The sequence below is a fragment of the Anser anser genome (genome assembly GCF_964211835.1).
Source record: "Anser anser genome assembly, chromosome: 3".
NCBI lineage: Eukaryota > Metazoa > Chordata > Aves > Anseriformes > Anatidae > Anser > Anser anser.
This window is the reverse complement of record NC_139722.1, coordinates 50,001,303-50,024,642: the sequence shown is the minus strand read 5'-3', so window position 1 is coordinate 50,024,642 and position 23,340 is coordinate 50,001,303. Positions and strand designations below refer to the sequence as shown.

General features: G+C 34.8%; 1 protein-coding gene across 3 annotated transcripts in view; it reads left to right on the top strand.

Moving 5' to 3' along the window:
- AK9 (adenylate kinase 9) overlaps positions 1–23,340 on the top strand; it is a gene marked incomplete at its 3' end in the record, with an annotated part of 72,905 nt that overhangs the window by 6,031 nt on the left and 43,534 nt on the right. For 2 of the 3 annotated variants that reach the window (XM_083831855.1, XM_083831854.1), the window contains exons 5-20: positions 305–357; positions 442–538; positions 3,983–4,095; positions 7,738–7,911; positions 8,602–8,727; positions 9,202–9,276; positions 10,700–10,798; positions 12,838–12,977; positions 13,061–13,241; positions 13,712–13,856; positions 15,223–15,345; positions 17,153–17,286; positions 17,949–18,105; positions 20,158–20,355; positions 22,132–22,240; positions 22,659–22,732. In XM_083831855.1, coding sequence (XP_083687981.1) covers positions 305–357; positions 442–538; positions 3,983–4,095; positions 7,738–7,911; positions 8,602–8,727; positions 9,202–9,276; positions 10,700–10,798; positions 12,838–12,977; positions 13,061–13,241; positions 13,712–13,856; positions 15,223–15,345; positions 17,153–17,286; positions 17,949–18,105; positions 20,158–20,355; positions 22,132–22,240; positions 22,659–22,732 — 1,998 coding nt within the window. The remainder of the gene's footprint in view (positions 1–304; positions 358–441; positions 539–3,982; positions 4,096–7,737; positions 7,912–8,601; positions 8,728–9,201; positions 9,277–10,699; positions 10,799–12,837; positions 12,978–13,060; positions 13,242–13,711; positions 13,857–15,222; positions 15,346–17,152; positions 17,287–17,948; positions 18,106–20,157; positions 20,356–22,131; positions 22,241–22,658; positions 22,733–23,340) is intronic. The other variant, XM_083831856.1, reaches the window with a different exon arrangement.

Sequence of the window (23,340 nt, the reverse complement as noted above, 5' to 3'; positions counted from 1 at the left end):
ACTTACGAGGCTACTATCTTTGCTATATAGAGCTGAATTGTAGGGAAGATCATTTGCCCAGCCATTGCCAGAAAGCACCAAGTTCCGGATGGACAAAATATAATAAAGGCCTTAAATATAATGGCTGTCATTCAAAGATAGTATGCTATTTTTGCTGCTGTGTAGTGTTTCATCACAGAATTATCTTGGAGCACATATACATACCTTCATGTGTTTGTCTATGTTTATATGTCTGCATGTACATGTCTGTATGTATTTTTTTATGAATTGTTTTAATTTTATTCTGTCTGATGTGCTTCTTCAGCTTTGGAGGTAATTGAAATGAATATTCGTGAAGAAACAGAATATGGGCTTAAGGTAAAAGTATAATGTGCTAGTAAGTTTTGTCACATTCTTGACAAATACATATTAAATAAGGCTACATTTTGCATTTTTTCTTAGTGTCAAGAATTGCTTTTTAAAGGTCAGAGTATTTCTGAAGAACTGGTTACAGAAATGATTCTGAAAAAGATTGAGTCACCAGAAGCTGCTCATTTTGGTAAGTGTGTTTAAATTTCCCAGAATAAGGTAACTACAATTTTGTCACATTTTACACCTATTACTGCTTAAATATAGTTTATTTTATGTTAGACTGTAGCAACTTTTCTTGTGCTCCTAAGGTTGCAGAACATCTCTAAACTGAGAGTATATTTAGGGATTGATTTACCAATGTGGGAGATAAGAAAGCATCATGCCAATCCTTTGTTGTGTTAATTTTGAAAAAATTAATTTGCCCCAAATTTTAAGTGTTGCAATGACTCTCATTTGGCAATGTTATCTGGATGTAAAAGTTATGGGATTTAAAATACAGAATTTTTGACTTGAATACTTCTGTAACAAAAAAAAATACCACTAAAAATATTTTAAACATTTAAGGTACAGAAAAAGAAGAAAAACAGATTATTTATAATGTGAAGTAGTAAGATCTTGCTTGCCTGCTTGCTTTTTTATTTTTATTTTTTTATAACATCATTTATTGCCTTTCCATTATGTCACTGCAAGTTAGATGAGAATAGTATTGCTAATGATAATAATGTTACTTTGGTCAGGACTTTAATAAAGGCCTACAGAGACATCTGTGTCATCTAAGTTCCCCTCTCTGAGTCAGTCTGATGATGAATGTCATAGGTGTGTGTTTCACAGAGGACCACAGAGATTCTAGAGACTGTAAACAAAAAAGTTGATAAAAGTTTGGTTGTTCTAGTCAAGCCATTTTTTGTATTACGAATCCCCCAAACGGACAAAGGATAGAATAACCTTATGGCCTCGCTGTTTTTCCTACTAACTAGAACTCATCTCCAAACCCAATTTTTTGTTAAGTGTTTTCTGTTCATTAAATATTTTCTCTAATAATTTTTTGTTTAGCAACCCTTATTTTAATATAATCCTTGGAGATTTTAAGTAGGCTTTCAGCAGGAACTAATCTGTTAATTGGCTGTTATTTATTCATTAAATATTCATTAAAGATAAACAGAGTTATATGAGAAGCTGAGGTTTTACTTTTAACTTCAGCTGTTAACATTGCAACATAGTTTCTAAACAGTACACACAGTAAGGGATTATTTCAATTATATTCTTCTGACTTAGAAAATAAACACCTACTATGTGGGGGACTGATGTGTCAGAGGTATTCAAAAGTGCTAAAACAAAAGATGGTATTTTAAAAGTTTAAGTCACTAAATGGAGTTTAATTCTTTGAGTTCTTAAGGAGACCAGATATGAAGCTGCTAAGCTATTTCTCAGAATAAGCAGTCTCTCTTTTTAAAATAACATAGTCACTGAAGGACTGGAGAGTAACAAGCACACTTGTATTTTAGGGTATTTTAGGTAAGAAATTACAGAATAGTAACTTCTGTGTAGCTGGTGTGCTTGCTATTTTTTTTCAATAGAACAAGAAAAGAATCAGAAGTTCATATCATGTTAGCATAAATAGTATTTGCAAAGAAAATTCTATGTCATTGTTACACGAGAAAACCACTCAATTAGAATGATTTAAGCCATATCAAGACCAAGGCTGTTTATTGATTTATTAATGACAAGTAATTAACTGACAATCAGTGAACTGACGATCAGTGAATAGGTTCAGTATCAGGCACACAACAGATAAACCACAGCACTAGGCACTTGCCAAATCTTAATAAACACCTACAAATTTCTAAACTCCTAAAACTAATTCCAAGGAGTACACTCAAACTTGTGTGGTTATGCATTTAAACCCTCTCTCAAAGATGGGTGGGAGTTACAAGCATACATTCCCTCTTCTGAGAGCACGTGTTCACCTATTTAAACACACTATCTTTTGGAAACGTGTGTGTTCTAGCCTCGTGTGTGCCATTTCCTCCAAACTGCTTATCCACACACCAGTGAGAAAACTCTCCAGAAATTCCCATGCACACACTCAAGGTGTGGGTCACTACTTACTGAAGCCTGCGCTGTCAGTCCAGCAGCTGAAATGCAGGTTACTCACAGCACCCAGCAGGGTGGCTGCTCTGTCAGGCCTAGAAGAAGGGGAGAATGTGGCACATCAAACCCGGTTTGGCTGCTGTTCCCTTGTTATCATTTTAAGGTCTCTTACCACAAATTGTAATGCTTCTTTAGTGTTTCTTTTCAAGATGACTCTTTTTCTCAAAAGTCTCTTGATACTACCCTGGTTAATGTTTGATCTGGTTGATGGTTGTCTTAGGTAAACTAATTCATTGTTAGTTTCCTGACAGCATTTGCCTGGGGGCAAAGACCCTCTCAGAGAGCAAACAGTTTGGAATAATCTGTGCAGATGTTGTACTCACATTCTTCTCACATCAGCTGTTGTTAACCAGCTATTTCTAAGCAGAGGCTGTGCAGGCTCCCCATATCTCACTGCGTGCTAGAATCCTCTAAAGGTATCAACTTAGAAACTTAGATTTTCATTTCCCAGAGGAATGATTATGCTCTATATTTTCTCTTGCTAATGCTCTTCTATAAATTTTACATCTGTGGATCGAAACTCCCCAAAGAGCTCAGTTCTGGTATCCGTTACAGAGGCTGCCACTATGTTTTTGTGTTGCATAGACTTGAATTTAAATGTTATCACATAAAAGTCTAAGCATTTGGAGCATTTCACTAAGGAAATATTCTTATCATTAAGCTAAAAAATCAGCTCAATTCTTGTTTAGTTTTTCATTCTGGCCTCATGTATACTGATTTTCTTGCTATACAGCAGTTCTTCCTTCATTGTATATAGTTTTTGGTAGCTACAGTACTCCGAAGCTATGGTTTTCAATCTCTCTGGGGCTGAGCACACTAATACTAGGAAAAAGGTATTAGCACTACTGTCATGTATAGTCTGTCTTTGCTGAAAAGGACTCGGTATTGTAAATCCTTAGTGAATGGATGCTTGCCAAGTTATGTGCCTTGTTATGCATACTGTGTGCACAGTACCTCCTTTTGAGAAAATTTAACATCTAGCAGCACTGTGTATGCAGCAGAGGAATTCAGCTTCCTTTATTGTCAATAATGGCCTTTAAAGACTGTAGAAAAAGCTTAGACTCCTATTTAAAATGCTTCGTGTCATAAAGTGGCTATTTTGTGCAATACCTTTCACAATGACTTTTAGTGGGGAAAAAGAAAGTTACTAAAAGCTAATTTTGTTTTAGTCAACTGTTATGCCTGAGTTAGGCACGTGAAACAGGTGGTCTGAGTATGATCCTTAATGTCTGCATATTTCTTACATTTCTTAAATGAGTTAACAGATTTTGAGTCCTATATTAAGTTGAAAATAACACATTCTTATGCCTGTATTTCATCTAGAGTGGACATGGGTGCACGATTTTTGTAACAGTGTTATGTTATGTACATGGTTCAAAATTGTGCCGCTAAACAGATGTGTTGTTTAAAAGAGATGAGTATAACTGGTATATTTGTCATAATGTTCTAAAAGATATATTTAATAAAATGTTTTTGGCAGGTTACGTTCTCAGTGGATTACCTTCTCTCTCAGAGGAATATATGACTGTTTCACAGCAAATAGAGAAAATAAAACATCTAAAATTAAAACCAGATTTCTTGGTTAACATTAAGGTAATGTCATATCCAATAACTTGCTAGTCATTTGCCTAATTATTAGTAGACTTACATACATACTGCATAAGTCAAAAGATAGTATTTTCCCCTATGCATTTGAGTATAGTATTTATTGAAGAGTAATATATTGTTCTCTTTTATATTGGAAATAATTACACTAATTTGTTGCATTATAAGCACTGATCATATAAAATAATGAGCATTTCCTATAACTTCAGTAAGAGCTAGTCTTTTCACAGTATGTACTGTTGTATGTATGTAACAGTATGTACTGTTATGAACTAGGGATCATGCTCTTTCTCTTGCAATATCTCATTTATTAACTAGATTCTTTCCTCTTTTTAGTTTGAATGTGCAGAATGGGCTGCTGAGACAACATCTAATAGTGAGCCTCTGGTGTGGTGCTCCAAAATCATTCAGATTGTTATTCTAGTTGTCATACAGAATCACATCCCTGCCATGGGCAGGGATGCCACTCACCAGACCAGGTTGCCCAGGGCCCATCCAACCTGGCCTTGAACACCTGCAGGGATGGGGCATCCACAGCTTCTCTGGGCAGCCTGTGCCAGTGCCTCATCACCCTCTGAGTCAGGAATTTCCTCCTAACATCTAATTGAAATCCTCCCCTCTTTTAGCCTAAAAGTGTTCACCCTTGTCCTATCACGCTCTGCCTGTGTAAAAAAGGCATTCTCTATCTTTTTTATAAGCCCCCTTTAATTACTGAAAGGCCACAGTGATGTCTTCCTGGAGCCTTCTCTTCTCCAGGCTGAACATCGCCAGCGCTCTCAGTCTTTTTTCATAGGAGAGGTCCTCCAGCCCTCTGATCATCTGGGATTGTTTAGCATGGAGAAAGAGTCTCCATGGGAGACCTTGTCGCGCTCTACTATTACCTTAAAGGAGGCTATAGCAAGGTGGGGATTCATCTCTCCTCCCAAGCGCCAAGTGATAAGAGTAAATGGCCTTACATTGCACCAGGGGAGATTTAGTTTGGATACTAAGAGAAATTTCTTCTCTGAAACTGTTTTTAAGGATTGGAACAGGCTGCTGAGGGAAGTAGTTGACTCACTATCTCTGGAGGTCTTTGAAAAATGAGTAGATATAGAGTTTAGTGACATGTTTTAATGATGGATTTGACAGTCCTAGATTAAAGGCAGGACTAGATTATTTTAGAGGTCTTTTCCAATCTAAATGATTATATGATTCTGTGATCATCTTTGCCTTCCTCTGGACCCACTCTAACAGGTCCACATCCTTCTTGTGCTGGGGGCCCCAAAGCTGGATGCAGTGCTGCAAGAGCCTCATGATGGCAGAGCAGGGGGGACAATCACTTTCCTTGACCTGCTGGCCACTCCTCTGCTGATGCAGTTGGCCTTCTGGGCTGCAAGTGCATACTGCTGGCTCATGTGAAACTTTTAATCCAGCAGAACCCCCAAGTCTTTCTCCACAAGGCTGCTCTCAATGAGTTCCTCTCCCAGTCCGTATTCATGTCTGGGATTGCCCTGACCCAGGCACAGGGCCTTGCACTTGGATTTGTTGAATCTCATTAGGTTCATGTGGGCCTACTTCTCAAGCTTGTCCAGGTCCCTTTGGATGGCATCCCTTCTTTCCACTGTATTGACTGCACCTCTCAGCTTAGTGTCGTCTGTAAACTTGCTGAGGGTGCACTCAATCCTATCGTCTGTGTCATTGACTAAGATATTAAACAGCACTGGTCCAAGGGCGGACCCCTGAGGAACACCACTTGTTACTGGCCTCCATCTGGACTTACAGATGTTGACCTCAACTCTCTGACTGTGGCAGTCCAGCCAGTTCCTTATCCACTAAATAGTCTACGCTTCAAAACCCTGTCTCTCCAATTTAAAGATCAGGATGTCATGTGGGACTGTGTCAAAGGCCTTACAGAAGTCCAGACAAGTGACGTTGGTCAGTCTTCCATTGTCAACTGATGCAGTTACTCCATCATAGAAGGCCGTCAGATTGATCAGGCACTGATCTTTGTGGTCTGTCAGATGCTAAGCTTTCATGCTTGGACCGAGTCTATCACTTTGCCAGATTTAAGTCAATGTCTTAATGGCAAGGTTCCTTACATTCTGTACTTTTCAGACTTAATCTGTTTGGCCATGCATAATTAAAATGCATTAATGCCTATTTCAAACACTTTTTTTCCTCACTTCCTCATTTTTCTCTTGGAAAAATCTTAAAATATTAAAGAAACAAATATTTGTGCTGCTTTCTAGGCTGTTTTTATTTTTTCAGCTAAAGAAAGTCAACCTTTTTTTTAATACCAGGCAGTGAGAAATCCCAGCTCTTGAGAATAGATGTTGTATAGTTTCATATGGAGCAGTACATATAGGAGAGTGATAGTAGCTACACTAGAAAGAAAACAGAATTCTTTACTTCATGTAAATACATCATCTTCTTGGAAAAAGACTGAGATGGAATGCTCATTAAAAATTCTTGCCCCGAATTCAAATAAATAATTTTGCCTTTGATTTCAGTGGGTTTGAGCAGTTTTCATGGATATGTCAGAATTGCAACTATTTTCATTATAAAAGAAAGAAACGGGGCATACTAGATATCTCTGGGAATAACGAAATACTGTTCTTACAGACCAATTTAGAGAAATTTTGCTCTCGAAGAAAAATGACAGAAGACCTTTGAAAAAAAGAGCTATATCTGACCAAATTTCTTCTTCCCTATTTCAAAGTGTGTTGTGTCATATAGTAGTCAACGTCAGCTATATGACTCACTGTTACAGCAGAAATGTAGAAATATCCTGAAGTATTGTTATATTTCAAGGGATACCTCAGGTAATGAGCATAGTATGCCTGTTACTAGCAATGTGATCTCAAAAGCTCTATTTTCCTCTGTAGAAATCAATTTTCCCTTTCTGCCATTCTTTGAATTTATTAACTACAATATTTTCTTGTTATCTCAGGTTTTTCATATATGTTTGAAAGTTTTAGTAATTCAGAAGGGAAGAATATTTCTTGTTTGTTGCACACAACTCCCAGTTCCATAGCAGAATTTTAAGGCATCCATGTTAAGACCACCTCCAGATTTACCTGTGTTTATTGTTAAACTAACGTTGTCTGCAGGGGGTTTTATAGAAAGACCTGTACTTTTTCTCTCAGAGCTCCAAACTGCTGAAAACCTTTAACCTCTGGACAATGGCACTATGCTTTTGGGTATTAGTGAAGATCTGGGAGGTCAGAGGCACCTATTAAAATTGATTTGTCTTGCTCAAGTCCAAACCCCTTCAGCATTAACTGCAAGAGCAATCACAAGCCTGTCTGCAAAAGACTTTTATCCATAAACTACACCTGAAAAAAAAACTGACATGGCAAAATGTGCTCAAGTTGTGGCTGCACTCCTGATATGAAATGTAAAATGCTGAAGGGGAAAAACTATGCAAGTGATTAAGTCTTTATAATAACTTATTTTTGCACCAAGCAACTGTGCTGCTTTTTTTTGTTTTTTATTTACTTAGAAAGTTATTGAGGAAGAAGTTTATGAATCCAAGTATTTGCCAAACAGCTTCCTCCCCTCCCACCCCCCCAAGTATTCTGCAGTTTAAGGAAAAATAATATTGTCATAGCAGTACATTAAACACATTTCTTTTAAATTATTCCTTGCTAGTGTTCAGACTATGACTTATGCCAGAGAATATCAGGACAAAGGCAACACCCTGATTCAGGGCAGGTATATCAGAGGAACCAATGGGATCCTAAAGTTAATGAAAAGCGAAAGAAAAATAGTGAACAGCATGGAGAGGAGAATGAAGAAGAAGTTGAAGAGCAGGAAGAAGAAGAGGTAAATACTGCTAATTCCTAAACAGTACGAAGTATTAGAATGTACTCTAGACAAAGCAGAACAAGTTCGAAAATATCCCATACTACATTATGAATTAATTTTTCTGAGCTCTAATCTTAATTCCATTTCTGTTCTGCTTTAAGAGATGTGGGAAAATATTTAAATGGTAGATTGAAATGTCAGCAAATGGTGATTATTGTATAGCTCTGCATTAATCCTCTAACTTGGAAGTCACTGAAATCTTTTTTTGCCATAATTTAAAAGGGTGTACCAGGAGAATGGTGACTTTATATTGCCTTGAATCTTGGTTTGAGCAAATACAAATTCTTAATTTTTGTTTATTGTAACATGGTCTATGTGTTGGATATACGCAAGATAGAGTCTAACACGATTTTTGGTGTTGACTACTACAAATAGATTTTGTGTTATTTCATGAAGTTACTAGTTTTGAATTCAGGTTGGGTTGCTCTGGTTTATAATTCTGGCCAGACACAATGCAAGTTCCAGTCACATTACTCTCAATTTCCAGGAAATACATTTCATCAGAAGTAGGATCGTTGTCAACAATCACTGGGCACTCATTGCAATATTCCTGAAAACTACTTTTTTTACTTCTGAGTGCAGACAAAATTTAGTTTAGTGCATTATTTTATTTCTGTATCCTGAAATATTTAACTTTTGATTCCTCAGACTGCAGAAGATTCACTTAAGATGTCAGAAATTTTGCATCAATTAGTGCAAAGGCCTGAAGATTTTCTTGAAAATGCAGAGGAAAGAGTTGGCATGTATAAGGATATAATGCTTCGTTCTTTGGAAGTAAGAAAAAGCAAAATAATATGATAATGATAAAAAAAAGATTGTTTAAAATATCTTACACTATTTTCAGGGTGTCCTGGTTCTGGCTGAGATGATTAATTTTCTTTATATTGGCTGGTAAGTTGCTGTGTTTTTGTATTTAGGAGAAAAAACTCAGCTGCCTGCTGGGTTAAATCACAGCAGAAGGATTTTTTGAGTTTGAGACTTATTTCATGGAGGTGGGCACAAGGCATGCTAAAACATATCCCCAAGTTCTGTAATTCATACTGAAATCAAAGATACAAAATTGTCATCTGTGTGTGTTGTTTCTACTCTAGAATCTAGAGGGTTTTTAAGTCATCAGTATAATGAATTTTGTTTTTTCTGAGGTCCACAATAGTCCAGCCTTTAATATTTACAGGAACAGAATGAGCTTCAATGTCATTAAATGGTTAGCTACATTCAGTTGATGAGCATGTCTTCGTTCTTAAACAGGACTTGATGGCTGAACAGGATTCTCAATATCTCATTGAACTGGATGGAAATCAGCAGCCAGACGAACTCTTTGCAGTAAGTAAGCTATCCACCAACTTAATTAACTTCCACTAGAAAAGAATTTCTCAGTTCTTTGGATTGCTTTCTTTCTTAAGGTGTTAACAAAATTTTAAGTCCCGTATAAAGCTCACTTAATTATTAATAGAAAACATCGCCTTTGAAATGTTTGTTTTTGTTGTTCTAAAACAACTATACAATTCACTGAACTGCACCCAGGCTTACATGTGTGGTACAGGAAGACGTTTCCAGGTAGGTTACAAACTCATTTGCATTGTATCCATCCAGTTTTAGTGCTTTATAGTTTGTATTAGTGTCAAGTATAATTATTAGCTTGTGAAAATAAAACATTTTTGAAATGATATATTTACGAAATTGGCTTAATGTGCTTGTGTCTAAGATGACAGAATTCTTATTATCTTTATTACTGTTTTACAGTGTAATAGAAGACACTTCATTCTTTTCCATTTGACAGCTCTTCTGACTCTTTGTATCTAGATTTTTGGCTTATAACACAGCAACTCATTCTCCCTATTAAGAGTTAAAATGATAAAATTTGAAGATAAATAATCTTATCCACTGCCTCAACAATAAGAGTTGCTTCAAATCAGAACCTAAAGTATGGGGTTGAAAATAAAATGAGAGATTGTCTTTGAGAATGCAGGGTGTGAGCTATTCCTGCACTTTCCCTTCTGTTGTTTGAAACAAATTAAATTGAGTATAATTCTGTAAGTGTTTAAATTTAAGCTTGACTTTACTATCAATTGTAGTTCTATGATCTCTGTGAACATCACAACAAGAGATTTATACTAAATGCAATAAAGTTGTATAATGATTTCCAACTATTTAACCTATGAGTAAGGCAAAGAGAATTATGGAACTAGTCCAAGCATGACAAAATTAGCTTATTCATTTCAAGAACTCTTGCATTCAAGCAAGATAACATTCAGGAAATACTTAATTAAATTCATTATCATCTGATTCTCATTGGCAGGCAGAAATGAGTATTTTTTTAAATAAATTACCCAAAATTGTATTACTTTCAAGTGTGCATAATATTCTGATCTCCTAAAGAGATTTTCCTGCTATTCCAGTCCTCTTGGCACAGAATGGAGTTCGTCTGAATACTTGTACTGCTTTGTTGGAAATAATCCTTCCAGTGTATTCCTTTAGAAAGCCTTGGATTCACAGCATACTGAGGAGATACAAAGGCTGTGATTCAGCATTTTACACTGCATGTATATACCAAATTGCTCGTTAGAGCTTCACTGAATAACTAGCATGGCTTCAAGTTAGAAATTGTACCTCATTTTATATACATCCTATTATTTATGTAATGTGGCCATTATATAGACCATAAGTTACAATTTAGATACTACTTTGGGGGTCCTTTCAGATCACAAAAGCAATTTTGATTGGTACTAAGATATTTTCTTTTCAGTCGGTTGTAGTTCGACTTCAGTCTATGGGTGTTCTAAATGGAGCTCCTATAATTAGACTTCAAAGTCAGCAAGAAGAAATGCTGGAAGGACTGGAAAATGTAAGTGTTTTCTAAAATGTTATTGACTGTAATAATTATACAAATATTTATTTTCTACTATGAGCTTATACTATAACATCTTTGGATGGGGTTTTGAGCAATCTAATCTAGTGAGTGGTGTCCATGCCCACGGCAGCAGGGTTGGAATTAGATGATCTTTAAGGTCCCTTCCAACCCAAACCATTCTATGATTCTGTGATTCTATGATCTTTATTTCACTGCAACCAGTTTGTTCTATGACACAATAAAGGCATTTTTTGAACCTCAATTTTCAAAAAATGTGAATTCAAGAGAACTCTGGGACTGAAATCCACCTAAAATTGTATGGAAAATAAATCTGTGATTGAAAAAAAAAAAGTTAGGTGATTTTGAACAAAATATTTGTTTTAGCAATGGATGAAGAATGAATTCCTTTGAAGAAATTTTAGCCAAAGGATAACAATCTCAGCAGCTGACTCTTAGTTCAATCTTTACTCTTTTCCTGAAAGAAAAACATAGCATGCTAATACAAATTTAGCAACATAGTTGAATTTAGCAACATAGCTGAATTCACATACATTGTGTTTCCTGTAGTTATTTAGAAACATGACAAGTTACTGTTGAATTTTGCTGAATCGTGACAATTATAATTTGTGGCCATTCCAAATGAAACTGAAAACCAAAAATCTTTGCATATATGCATTCACTTGGCAGTGTCAACTTTCTTACTTTTTCAACAAAACTTTGAATATGTGAATATTGTAAATATATGAGTACTGTAACTGGGGGGACCCAGCTATACAATTTCAGAGCGAAAAAAAATCCATTTGTTTGTTCTGTCAGTCCCTGACAAAATTCACAAGTGAAGGGCTTTCTGTGTCAGAGGAGATCTATATTATTTATTTAGTCCGTATGTTTGTGTTAACTCTGCGTGTAAGCTTTTAGCATGTGCAGTGTTTGGGTCAAGGAATTCTGCAGCTTAACTGGACATTTTATATAGAATTGCTTCCCTTTGTGTTAAACCTGCCACCATTTAGTCCTCTAGCTGCTGACATGGAAAAGTCAATTAATAGTTTTGTTCTCTTTATATGCCTCCTAATAGCTCATGATTTCAGACTTTTGTACTGTTTTTATGTAGCTGTCTCTTTCCTGAACTGAAGAGTTTTTATCTACTTAATCTCATTTTTTGTTACATGAAAACCATTTTGTGTCATTGATCCATCACATCACATTTTCCTGAAACTTATTCTACGGCATACTTTCTGAGATTAGGGTAGCAGAATGCACACAGCAGTAAAAAAGAGGGCAGGATTTATACGATTAAAAAATGTATCTAAATATTTTACTCTCTCTTCGCTAAACGTTTCTGATGTTCAGTTCATTTTTCTGACTGTTGTTGGGCATTGCTCAAATATTTTCAACTCCAAGATCTGTTCCTGAGTAGTAAGAGTCAATGACATTTCATCATTTTTATGTAAAATTGCTATTTTAATGCCCATCTTCCTAGATCCTGAAGCTTGTTCTGCAGTTCTTCATAGTTAGCACTTGTCTCTACTATTTTGTGTAATTTAGAGTCACCATAAACTTTCATCCAGTATTCACCTTCTGTAAAGATCTATTAAACTTATTCCTGTCACATGACATTTCTGCATGCGTGAAACGAATATTTTGGCCTTGCTATTCCCCCTCCCAGATCTTGGTCCTTTGTTCATCCCTTTTAGAAGAAATTTTGGTCACTTTCTGTCTTTTTCATTAACTGGCTAATTTGTACCTATTTACCTTTCTTAACTTATGAAAATAATTAGTGAAGCCTACAAGAACTATTTTAAGTACTCTTTTTATTAAATAAAATTGAAAACCTAAATAGTTTCTTCTTAAATTGTACTACAATGCTGAAATATATATGTATTTTAAAATATTTTCAAATTCATGATCTGATTTTCTTTTTAGGTTTGCTTGTTTTCCAACAAAATAATTCAGAAGGCTAATTTACATAGAACAAGGTGTATGTAGCTTCATACAAAAATTACATGTGCCATTACTGCTGTTTTAATAAACAGGATGAACTTTTCCGCGTTCTGTCATCATTCAAACAAATAGCACCCAGATACCGATGGCGTAGAAGTAGATGGGGACAAGCATGCCCTGTAGCTTTAAAGGAGGGTGATATTGTAATGGGAGACCCAGAACTGGCTGTCAGGTTAGTGGATTTTGGCACTTCTTATTTTTATTTCTATTTTATAAGACAACTGTCTAAATTATTAGCTTCTCTTCTGTTTTAAGTTTTCTAGGTAAAATGTATGTACTGTCATCCCTGGAGGCACTGAAAAAATTTGTGTTGAATCCACGGCCTTACCTGTTACCACCAATGCCAATTCCTCCTTGTAAAGTACTAGTATTTGGCCCTCCATTTTCTGGAAGAACAACTATTTGTAACCTAATTGCAAACAAATATAAAGGAAAGGTAGGTTCATAAATATCTTATATAACACGAGTATCAGCTGAGGCATGGAAGTCAATTAAACACATTCTTATTTCTGTTGTATCATTAACATACATACTGCAAACATTAACAAATGTTCTGCAAACATACATACTATGCAAAAATAGTAATTAAGTGACATTCATTTACATAAAAGTAGCTAACTTCCAAAAAATGTTCTTTTATTACTCCTCTATGTGAGACAAATATTTGTGTCAGTTATTTGTCTTAGTATAAAGACGTTTTGAATATCTGTTGTACTTAAACTAATTAGATGTAATCACAAATTAGAAAGTATTTTAGACACACACACAAAGAACTCACTGAATTATATGTAATTTTTTTCTGAAATTTGCAGAACTTTTCCAAATTTATTTCGCTGTGTAGCTGTTAGATCTGGTGCTATATGTCTATTCTGCACTATTTTTTATTTTTTCACATACTCTCATTAGGTTCTTGATATGACGGAACTCATTCAACTCCACATAGAAGAATCAAGAGAGCAAAACATTGAGCAAGTGCGAAGGGATACAGTAGAAAAGGCTATAACAGCAGTGAAAAATAGGTTGGAATTAGAAAAACAGTTGAAAGAGCCAGGTGATTAAGATGTTCTGTGGTCTTTGAAGTTATCGTTGCTTTAGGTTATCTAATGGAAACAATTGTTGTCACTAGGAAATGCTCTAAATTACTCATAAAATATTACAGAAGTTGTTGTGTCTACTGTGTATGTAATATAAATCAAAAAAACATGAAGTGAAGGGTAACTAAGTAGAGCTCAATATTTTGGTATTATATATAGATATTTGGAAGTTGAGAATCTTATCGCTCTCTACAGTTACCTTAAAGGAGGCTGTAAAGAGGTGGGGGTTGGTCTGTTCTCCTACGTGCCTGGTGACAGGACGAGGGGGAATGGGCGAAAGTTGCGACAGGGGAGTTTTAGGTTGGATGTTAGGAAGTACTTCTTTACCGAAAGGGTTATTAAGTATTGGAACGGGCTGCCCAGGGAGGTGGTGGAGTCACCATCCCTGGAGGTCTTTAAAAGACGTTTAGATGTAGAGCTTAGCGATATGGTTTAGTGGAGTACTTAGTGTTAGGTCGGAGGTTGAACTCGATGATCTTGAGGTCTCTTCCAACCTAGAAATCTGTGATACTGTGATACTGTGAATCATGTTGCAAGAAAGTTTTCTGAGCTCCTTTTGAAATAAGACACTGATTCTGACTCATACTGGTTGGAATCTTTCCCACTGAGTGTCTTTCTGAAAAGTTAAGTCTTTGCAAAACTGAATTTTTCTTCAAGAAAGCAGCTAGTCTGCTACACTTGTGTAAATTCCCAAACTACAGATTTTCCACCTTGGGGCAGCCTTCCAAATATGCTGTCTTAGATTGCACATTCACAAGATTCTCCATATCTGGTCAGATCTAGACTTCTTAAGCTGCCTAGGTTTCTGCAGCTTGATGAATTCTGGAAATATTTTGAATTAAAATAACGTGTTCTTTTAATATCTTTAAACAAAAAGTCCTCGTCTGTTAATGCACTCAGATGACATCTAGCTCAAACAGAACCACACTGTTCTGCTTTGGGGACCAGGTGTAGGGGTATGAAACCTGTTGAAATGAAGAAGTGTTCAGAACATATGTATTTTTTACTCTTTTCTGGGTTTTGTCATAATTCTGATCTCATTTCTTTAAAAGAGAGAAATAGGCATATAAACAAATAATACTGCTAGAGAGCTGTTTGTGTCTCACAGGCTGATGGGTACAAGTCTTGCCTGTTGTCAGGGCTTGAAAAGTGCTTACAATTCCTAGAAGGTTGATTGGGGGTTTTCACAGATTGGGAGGCTGGAGTTTATGAGGGGAAAGCTGGCATGTTTTAGTCAGATGGATTTAGCAGTGAAGTATTTGTATAAAAGGATTTTCTACTGATTTGTTTTTTCGTGACTTTATTATGATTTCATAACTATAGGAGACTTGAAGGAACTTAGTAGTGTCAAGGAAGCAGATGATTCTGAAGAAACCACTAAAATGAGAGAAGAAATAAACTTGGAAGAAGAGAGTAGTGAGGTAAAATCTGACATCATCCAAGAAGGTAAAAAGTAAATCTTAGCTACTCTAAGCATGGCACTCCATGCCTTCACAGTGTCCTGCAAATTAAAAAGTGAAAGATAATCTTTTTTTTTTCTTATTTACACTTGTAGGACTATCTTAATTTTTTTCTTGTTGCTGATATTATGATTTTAAGAAACAAAATGGTTAATTTTGTAATTGAAAATATATCTAGGTTAGTTAACTCATTAATACCGTTTTACTATAAAGGGGAAAAAACTCGCACTGATTTTTGTAAGAGCTAAATTTGGTGTTTCAATTACACTTCGTGTTTTTATAGCATAAGGTCATTTCAGAAATTTTTCATAGATAAGGGAACAAATATACATTCACATGCACACACAAAAAGCTAACTGAAGAAAGAGAGGATCTAAATTCAAGAATGAGATTTTTTGCCACTTAAATATGAGAAACTTAAAAGCATGCTGAGTTTTAATTAGTTGAAATAAACAAATAAAATGAAAATAGTTTCATGATTTTTTTTTCATTTTTCATGAAAATTAAAATAAACAAATGAAAACAGTTTGTAAGCCTGACGTGGTTTACAAATACGAGGATTTGTCTGTATGATGTCAACATTTGTCTGTTTCTGACATCTCATCTTAAGTGATGAAGATAGATTATTAGGTAGATACAATTAATAATGCACATTATTAAATATGTTTATAAGGATCTAAAATGGAAATGAAATAAATGTGGAAAGTGAGGTAGTTTTTAAAAGTTCCTTTGCCATTTTGAAAGGGTAACAATTGTTCCTTCAGTCATGTTCTTCCTTTAAAGGTATTCTATAACAGCAAAAGGTGTTAAAGATATCACTGAAGAAATATCCGTTTCTGAATGTGGGGAAATAGAATATAGTGTCTGTAGCTACAAGAAGTGTAAAGTCTATTTATAATTTTTTTCCAGTTGGTTGTTTTTGTGGGTTTTGTTTGTTTTTTTGTTTTTAGAATAGAAACACTTAGAAAGCTCTTGTCCCTTTCCCATTGAGCTTTTAATTTGTGGGGAAAAAAAAAAAAAAAAAAAACTAGTAATGTGTATATTTGTGCATGTAAAAGATATCAGTACAATCACTGAAAAATATTAGCATAATTAAAGAAAGTAAATATGACCTTTTTGCTGATTATACTCCTCACATAATAGGTACCGCAGTTACTAAGAACAGTTCTTTACCAAACTATGCTATCATTTTATCAAATTAGTATGTAAATTGTGAAGTAACTCTGAATGTTTCTTAAAAATTTGTAAGCAATTACAGTTCATTGTATCAGTAATTATTAACATAATATGAATCTGAGTATTTTGTACATATTAGGGAATGCAGGCTTCTTGATTATTGATGATATACTGTCTTGAACTACACATTGCATTAATTTTTAAATTAATCTGGTCAACCTTTTGATTTAAGAAACAAAAAGAAGTCAAATCAAAGGAAATTCTCAGATGCCACAGCTGCCTGATAGTTCTAGTATACTAAATGTTGTTCCATTCATATTGAAAGAATACTTCATTTAGCAGTAGAATACACTGTAGAGTTAAAAGTTGTGGTTTTTTTTGGAATAAGAGAGCAAATCAAGATCCTAAAACTTATAATTTTAAGATATTCCCCAGAAATGCATTCAGAGGGACTGCTATTTGATTCTTTCTCAATATCATTGTGTAATATTGCTTAAAATGACTGCTACGCTGTACTTAAACAGTGGCTTCATTTACTTGGCAAGCAGTTGCTCCTGATTAGAGGAAACATGTATTTTAGGAATTTGTGAAGTTCTTAAAAAAATCTATATTGTTAGGAATGTCAGAGATAACTGCTGACCACCCAGAAGTTCAAGCGATGGTAGAAGCAGCTGTAAAAAGTGCATCAGAATCTGAAGTTATATTGTCACCTGAAATATATGCAGAAACACTGGAGAGAGCTATTGGAGAGGTAAAACTACAAGTATTGCATAGCAAAGCACTTTCTTTCTAAGAGCAGCTTCTAACAGTTCATACATTATTGATACTTATATTCTTAATTTTACAATTTGAAAGATCAGTCTAGTTCATATCACAGAGTCTGAAAGCTTACATATGATTGATGATAGACTGAGCAAGATCATGAAAGACAAATCTATTGAAGGCTGATACAAACTGTTACAGACAGGGAGAAATATCTCAGAGAAGTATCACTGTATGCTTACCCTATTCTTACACTCTTAGTCACTTTTAAAGAACTCAACATCAGATACAAGAGTTTGAAAAGAATTGTATTTGGAAGTTTATCCAAGAATCATGAATTGTTTTAAATTTATGCACTGTTTTGTAAATACTGAAACTGGAATATAAACTGTTTATAGGCAGCCCTAAAATTTACTGACATATTCATCTCTCTTTGTTCAAAATGTTTTTATTGCATTCAGATATGTAAAGTTTTAAATATCTTACTTTTTATTAACGTGAAATGACAGTAGGGAAAGAGTGATAACATTTAGAAGATCATTGTGTGTCGTACAGCCTTTTTAAACATATCACAGGCTGTTAGTCTTTTTATGTTAATGAACATAAATGTTAATGTTAATTAACCTTATGTTAACGAACATTTTATAACAGCTCACAAAGAAGAACAAAGACAGGTTTCCTGGTGCTCCAGAAAAAGGAGGATGGGTAGTGGATAATTACCCTTTGTCAGAAGATCACTGGTCAGCTTTATCAGAAAAAGGACTTTTACCTGACACTGTTGTCTGTCTGAAGGATACAGAAAAAGATGGTTAGTAAACACACGCTAATGGAACTTAACCTTTTCTGTTTTCTGTGTTGATGCCTGTAGATAAAGCACACTTGCAAGAATACCCAGTAGTTGTGTTCTATATACAAAGTTTTGGGAGTCTGTAGAAAGTGAACAGAGAAGGAAGGATTTAGTGGATCACGAAGGGTACTCCAAATTTCTTATAGTTTAGATTAAGGGAATTAAGAGAATTGAAAACAGGAATGCTTTACAAAGCAGTAAATGCCTTCTACTTACAAACCTATTTACATTCTCCTCCTGCTTACAATCAGTAATACTAGTAAATAGCACTGGACTCTTGCAGACTTTGTCTTACAGACTTTTGTATTCCATGTCTGGCTGACCACTAGCTTCTAATGTGGCTCTTAGTCAAGTTTCCCTGCCTGTGCATTGGCTTCCCTGCTTGCAAAACCAGATTATAAGTTATGAACCTTCTCTGCTTAAGAGAAAAGTGGGGAGTACCTACACACAGACGTATCTTTTTCCCCATCCTGAGGACAAAGAAATTTAAGGAACTATTTGGCCAGGTTGATACAATAGCTTAATATCCATGAATGCAGAGGAAGGGATTTTTACTTTAGGGTTTCAAACAAGAAGGAAGGTTGGTACCAGGTATGAAAAATGAAACAGATTCATACATTGTTAACAGTTTTGCTTGCCAAATCATGTCTTAATCGATTGAATGATTCATACCACACAGCAAGTTTCATTGCCCTGTGACAATCATATATAATCACTACTTGTTCCCAGTCTGTTATCAAAATATCTTTCAGTAGTAGAAACTGCCCCTCAAGAAAGGAATGTCTATTCACACTTAGTTCAAAAAACCTCAGTAACTGATATTAAAATCAGTCAAAATCCCTCGTCCTTGAATATAAAAACAAACATTGCTTACATAGTTTATGTAGAGCAACTTTCCTATTTAAAAAAAAAAAAAGGGTTTTCAGAAGCATGTCATCTTGATCAGATGATCAGCTAATCATCCTTACAACTCAGCTACAGTACCCAAACTACTTGGTTATATGACTTTGTGAAATTTTGTAACTTCTTAAACATCTTAACGAAAAGTCAAATGTGGCTGGAGCTTGTGTACATACTAAAAACAGGCTGAAGATTTCTATGGGAAATTTCTAGATCCACTGCTTGTCAAAAAATCCTATTTGTTGTTCCTGTCACTTAAGAAGCTCATCTCAGGTAGTTCCAGAAAGAACTTAAGGATACATTGCATTTCCGTGCCTGATCTTTGCCTCCCAGAAATTTCAAGAATATTAAAATGGTCATGAACCTAGTTTCTGGGATGCTGTGCATTGTCATTTCTTCCAACCACAAAAAACATCTTAATGCATGTAGTTGGCATGTAGTAATGTGAGGTTAATATGGTGTCTTATTTACAGTAATAAACACAACAATACTGTGATATGTTAACACAGTATGTTAGTTAATACTAAATAACAGACAGCAGGAGTCAAGTTCTAGCCTTTTCTGCAGGGAAAGGACTGAGGTGGGGTAGACGCTTTCAGAACTATGTTACACTCTGACAAGTGAAGAACAAGTTAAGAAATTAGTTAATTAACTGGATAAAGAAAAGGTTGTTTAGTCGTCTTTATTATAGATCAGACACTTTGGGAATAGATAATCCTTCATGGGAACCATGTTGAAACTCATCAATAATAATTGCCCCTTTTTTTGTTTTGGGGAATGGAAGAACTTGAAGTCCATAGCAGAGGCTTTCAAATGAAGACCTCTCTAGGATCTGTAATGCACACCTTTCTGCCACTGCCGCTAGTTTTCAAAACTTAGTTCTGGATCACTTGTTCTGATCTGGACAATCTGTTTTATCCTCTTGGTAGCCATCTCTTCCATTAAATTACCTTCTGTTTTTCTAGTCAGATAGTTGGAAGATTATTTAAAGCCTAAGCATAAGCCTTTCCACCTAGAAGTGAGACAGATCTTCATGAAATTTATATTTTATGCTCACAACACTGATGTTACTTCTATTTGAACTAACACTGTCATAATCTTTATATTACATAGGAATACAGACTGCTTTCTTAATTGCACTCCATTTGGTCCTAAGTTTAAGTAGATTTCAAGCTTGGAAGGAAATCACCGTTCCCATTTTTGACGTTTTTGAGATGATAATGAGACTATACGCTAATATTACCCCTGGAACAGTATCAGACATTCATATGAATCAGACTTTTTTTTTTTCCTCAAGAGTTTCACTCACAGGTGGGAGGAAATGAATTAACTTACTTTAAATGATAAAATATATATTTTTACTGTCTCAGCTTGAAACAAGTCACGTGCAAATTGAATACAAGACATACTATTTGTACTCTAAGTGAAATATAATACTGGCACAGAGATTTTCATAACAGACTTTAAAGTGCATTAGAACAGGACACTGCAAGAACATTGTTCTTTCAACCAGAATCAGATGAGCTACCTACAAACCTGCTCTGTTAGAAAACTTATTTCTGGTTAATACCAGTGGTAGATATTCTCAGGTCAGCCACTTGGAAATTAGCTAATTTATTATCCATTATTATAAAGGCTTACAAGTCACTTGCTCAATTTGATCAAGTGATACTGAAATCATTTATAAAATGTAATAATATTGATCCTTTAAGTGAGGAACAACACGTGCTGGTATCTAAGAAAGAAAGAAAGCTTGAAATCATAGAATCATAGATAGTATACTAATTGTGTTTCTTCTAGATGTTCTGCATAGGTTGATTCAATAATTAAAGCTGCTTCACTTCAGTTCAATGTCATTTGAATTCTGAATAATTAAGTAAATTAATGCTGTTTGGCATTGCTGCTTTTCATAACACTGTGAGAAGACACGAAGTTGGGGAAGTACATACCTGGGCCACCAGACAAAGCCACTGAAAACTCTCACAACCTTTTTGCAGAAGAATATCTAAAGAATTCTATATATAAAGAATATTCTACAGAATTATCTAAATATCAGTTTACAAACTACATTAAAAAAATCCCTTTACTCACCCTCCATTTTTCAAAATTATATATATTAATTAAGAGAATCTATTTCAAATATATACTATTCACACAAAATGATCATCTGTTTCAAATTGACAGAGGCTCAATGTTCCTAACAGTTAAATAACATGTGCTCAAGTTTACTTAAAAATACATATTATGTGAGTTGACAATAGTGACCACATGAGATTTGGGAGGAATGAGTATGGATAAGGTGAGGTGAAAGAGGCAAGTTCATAATGTCTGCTAGAAGGTTTGTCTGCAAGTGTAACTTTTTGTTTATGGCTGTTTCCTTGAACTTAGCAATTTTGTTTTATTTTGTTCCTTTTTTTCCCCTTTGGACATTTTTTTTTATTATTGAACTCTTTATTTGATTCCCATATTTCTGTCTCTAAATAATAATGTGGTACTAGAGTTTACATAGCATTTTGAGTCACTACTTTGTAAACTATTCCTTGAGGTAGCCTAAACTAGCATGGCTCAACTGTTGGAAATAGATTTCGGCCACACAGCCATATATCATAAATCTGTTTGCCAAAGTAAATAAATCAGTTGAAATTCCTAGTAGCAACAGTGTATTTCTTCCTTTCTGCTAACCAGCTGTAGCAGTATAGGTATGCACAGTCTTTAAATTTTTATTTGAATGTTTTTCATTTGTTCCTTCATAGTTTTCTTTGTACATATCCAAACAAAATAAATGCCAGAGTAATGCATGATATATGGAAATAAAAGATAAATCCTTTCAGTGCTCTCTCTCCTTATAGCCTTCATCATAGCCTTCCAATATCCCAGTGTCAGTTTATTAGGTGCTTGAAGTTGAAAACAAAGCTCTAAAACCTTAGAAAACAACATTATAATAACATTTCAGTGGTATATATGCCTTTTCTGGGCTTTAAAAAGAAGTAGGAAAATTGTTTATTATTTGTTAAATAAATTTCCTAACTCAGCTTTAGTTTTATACAGCTGCACAAAACTAATTACTGTTGTATAATTGTACTGCAGGAGGCTGTATACTACGCAGAACATACTTAGCAAATAAAGATGAAATTAATTCAAAGATATTGAGAAGACTAGAAGATGAAGCATTAGAAAAGAAAGAAGCAGCAGCAAGGTAAATTATACTAAATATTTAAACATATAAAGTGATCACAAGAAAATTCTAGCCTTGCTTTGAGTTAAAGGTTATCAGTGCATTTATCAATCAACAGAAATTTAATAAAAAAGCACATTAAGCTTTGACCTGATGGTTATAAAGTAATCCAGTATGTGTTAACTTTGAGGGTTATCTTATTTAGATTGATACATGTGGTGGCAGAAGATTATCTTGCTAAACACATTTTCATTAGCCTTCCACTAGCCCAGCCTTTTGAGACAATGATACAACTATGATACAATGATGCATGTGTGAACCAAATTATATTTCAATTCTGAACAGGATTTTTCCACATATTTACTTCCATTTAATAATTTGCAATTTGCTATATTCATATTTGTATAAGTCTTTAAGATGAATTATCTTTTACTCACAGAAGAGAAATGCAAGAGGTACTGACACCGGAAGAAGAACGGCAATCTCAGGAAGCTGCTGAAGAGAAAGGTGAAAGTGCGTATCATTCAACTTCTATTTCACTCATGTATGTGTTCCAAATGATTTAGCAATTTGGTATTTATGCAGATTTTACAGTTTTGATTTTCTTTTTACATTCAGAATTTAGAATAATGACTTCAAATTACTGTCTTTGCTTCCTTCACTGATTCAAGCCTATCTTTCTATATGACATTCTTAACGGATGTTGCAGAATAAAGATGTGTATTAAATCCACCAGCACAGTTATGGTTTTCAATAAATCTGAAGGGCAGAACTCTTTATTTCCTCTCTAGTAACTTTTCTAAGTGGGTTATTAACTGTATTGAAACTTCATACTCATGAAAAAATCTGTATCCCCTCACAAATCAGAAAACTTTGTTAGAACTTAGCCAATGGCTAATCAGAAAATCGCAAGACTGTCTGAAGATGTGTTATCCTCCAAGAAGCTCAGCCTGAAACAATTGAAGGGGAATGGAAATTACTTCAAGAGTGGCTCTGTTAACATGTGTTAAGGATTGCTGAATCCAGTAGCAACATATATTACAAATTGCTGAATCCCATATCCCATTAGAGGCAAGGCTGCTGAAGCTCTGTGTCCCCAGGTCCAGCCAGTAATGAGTCTG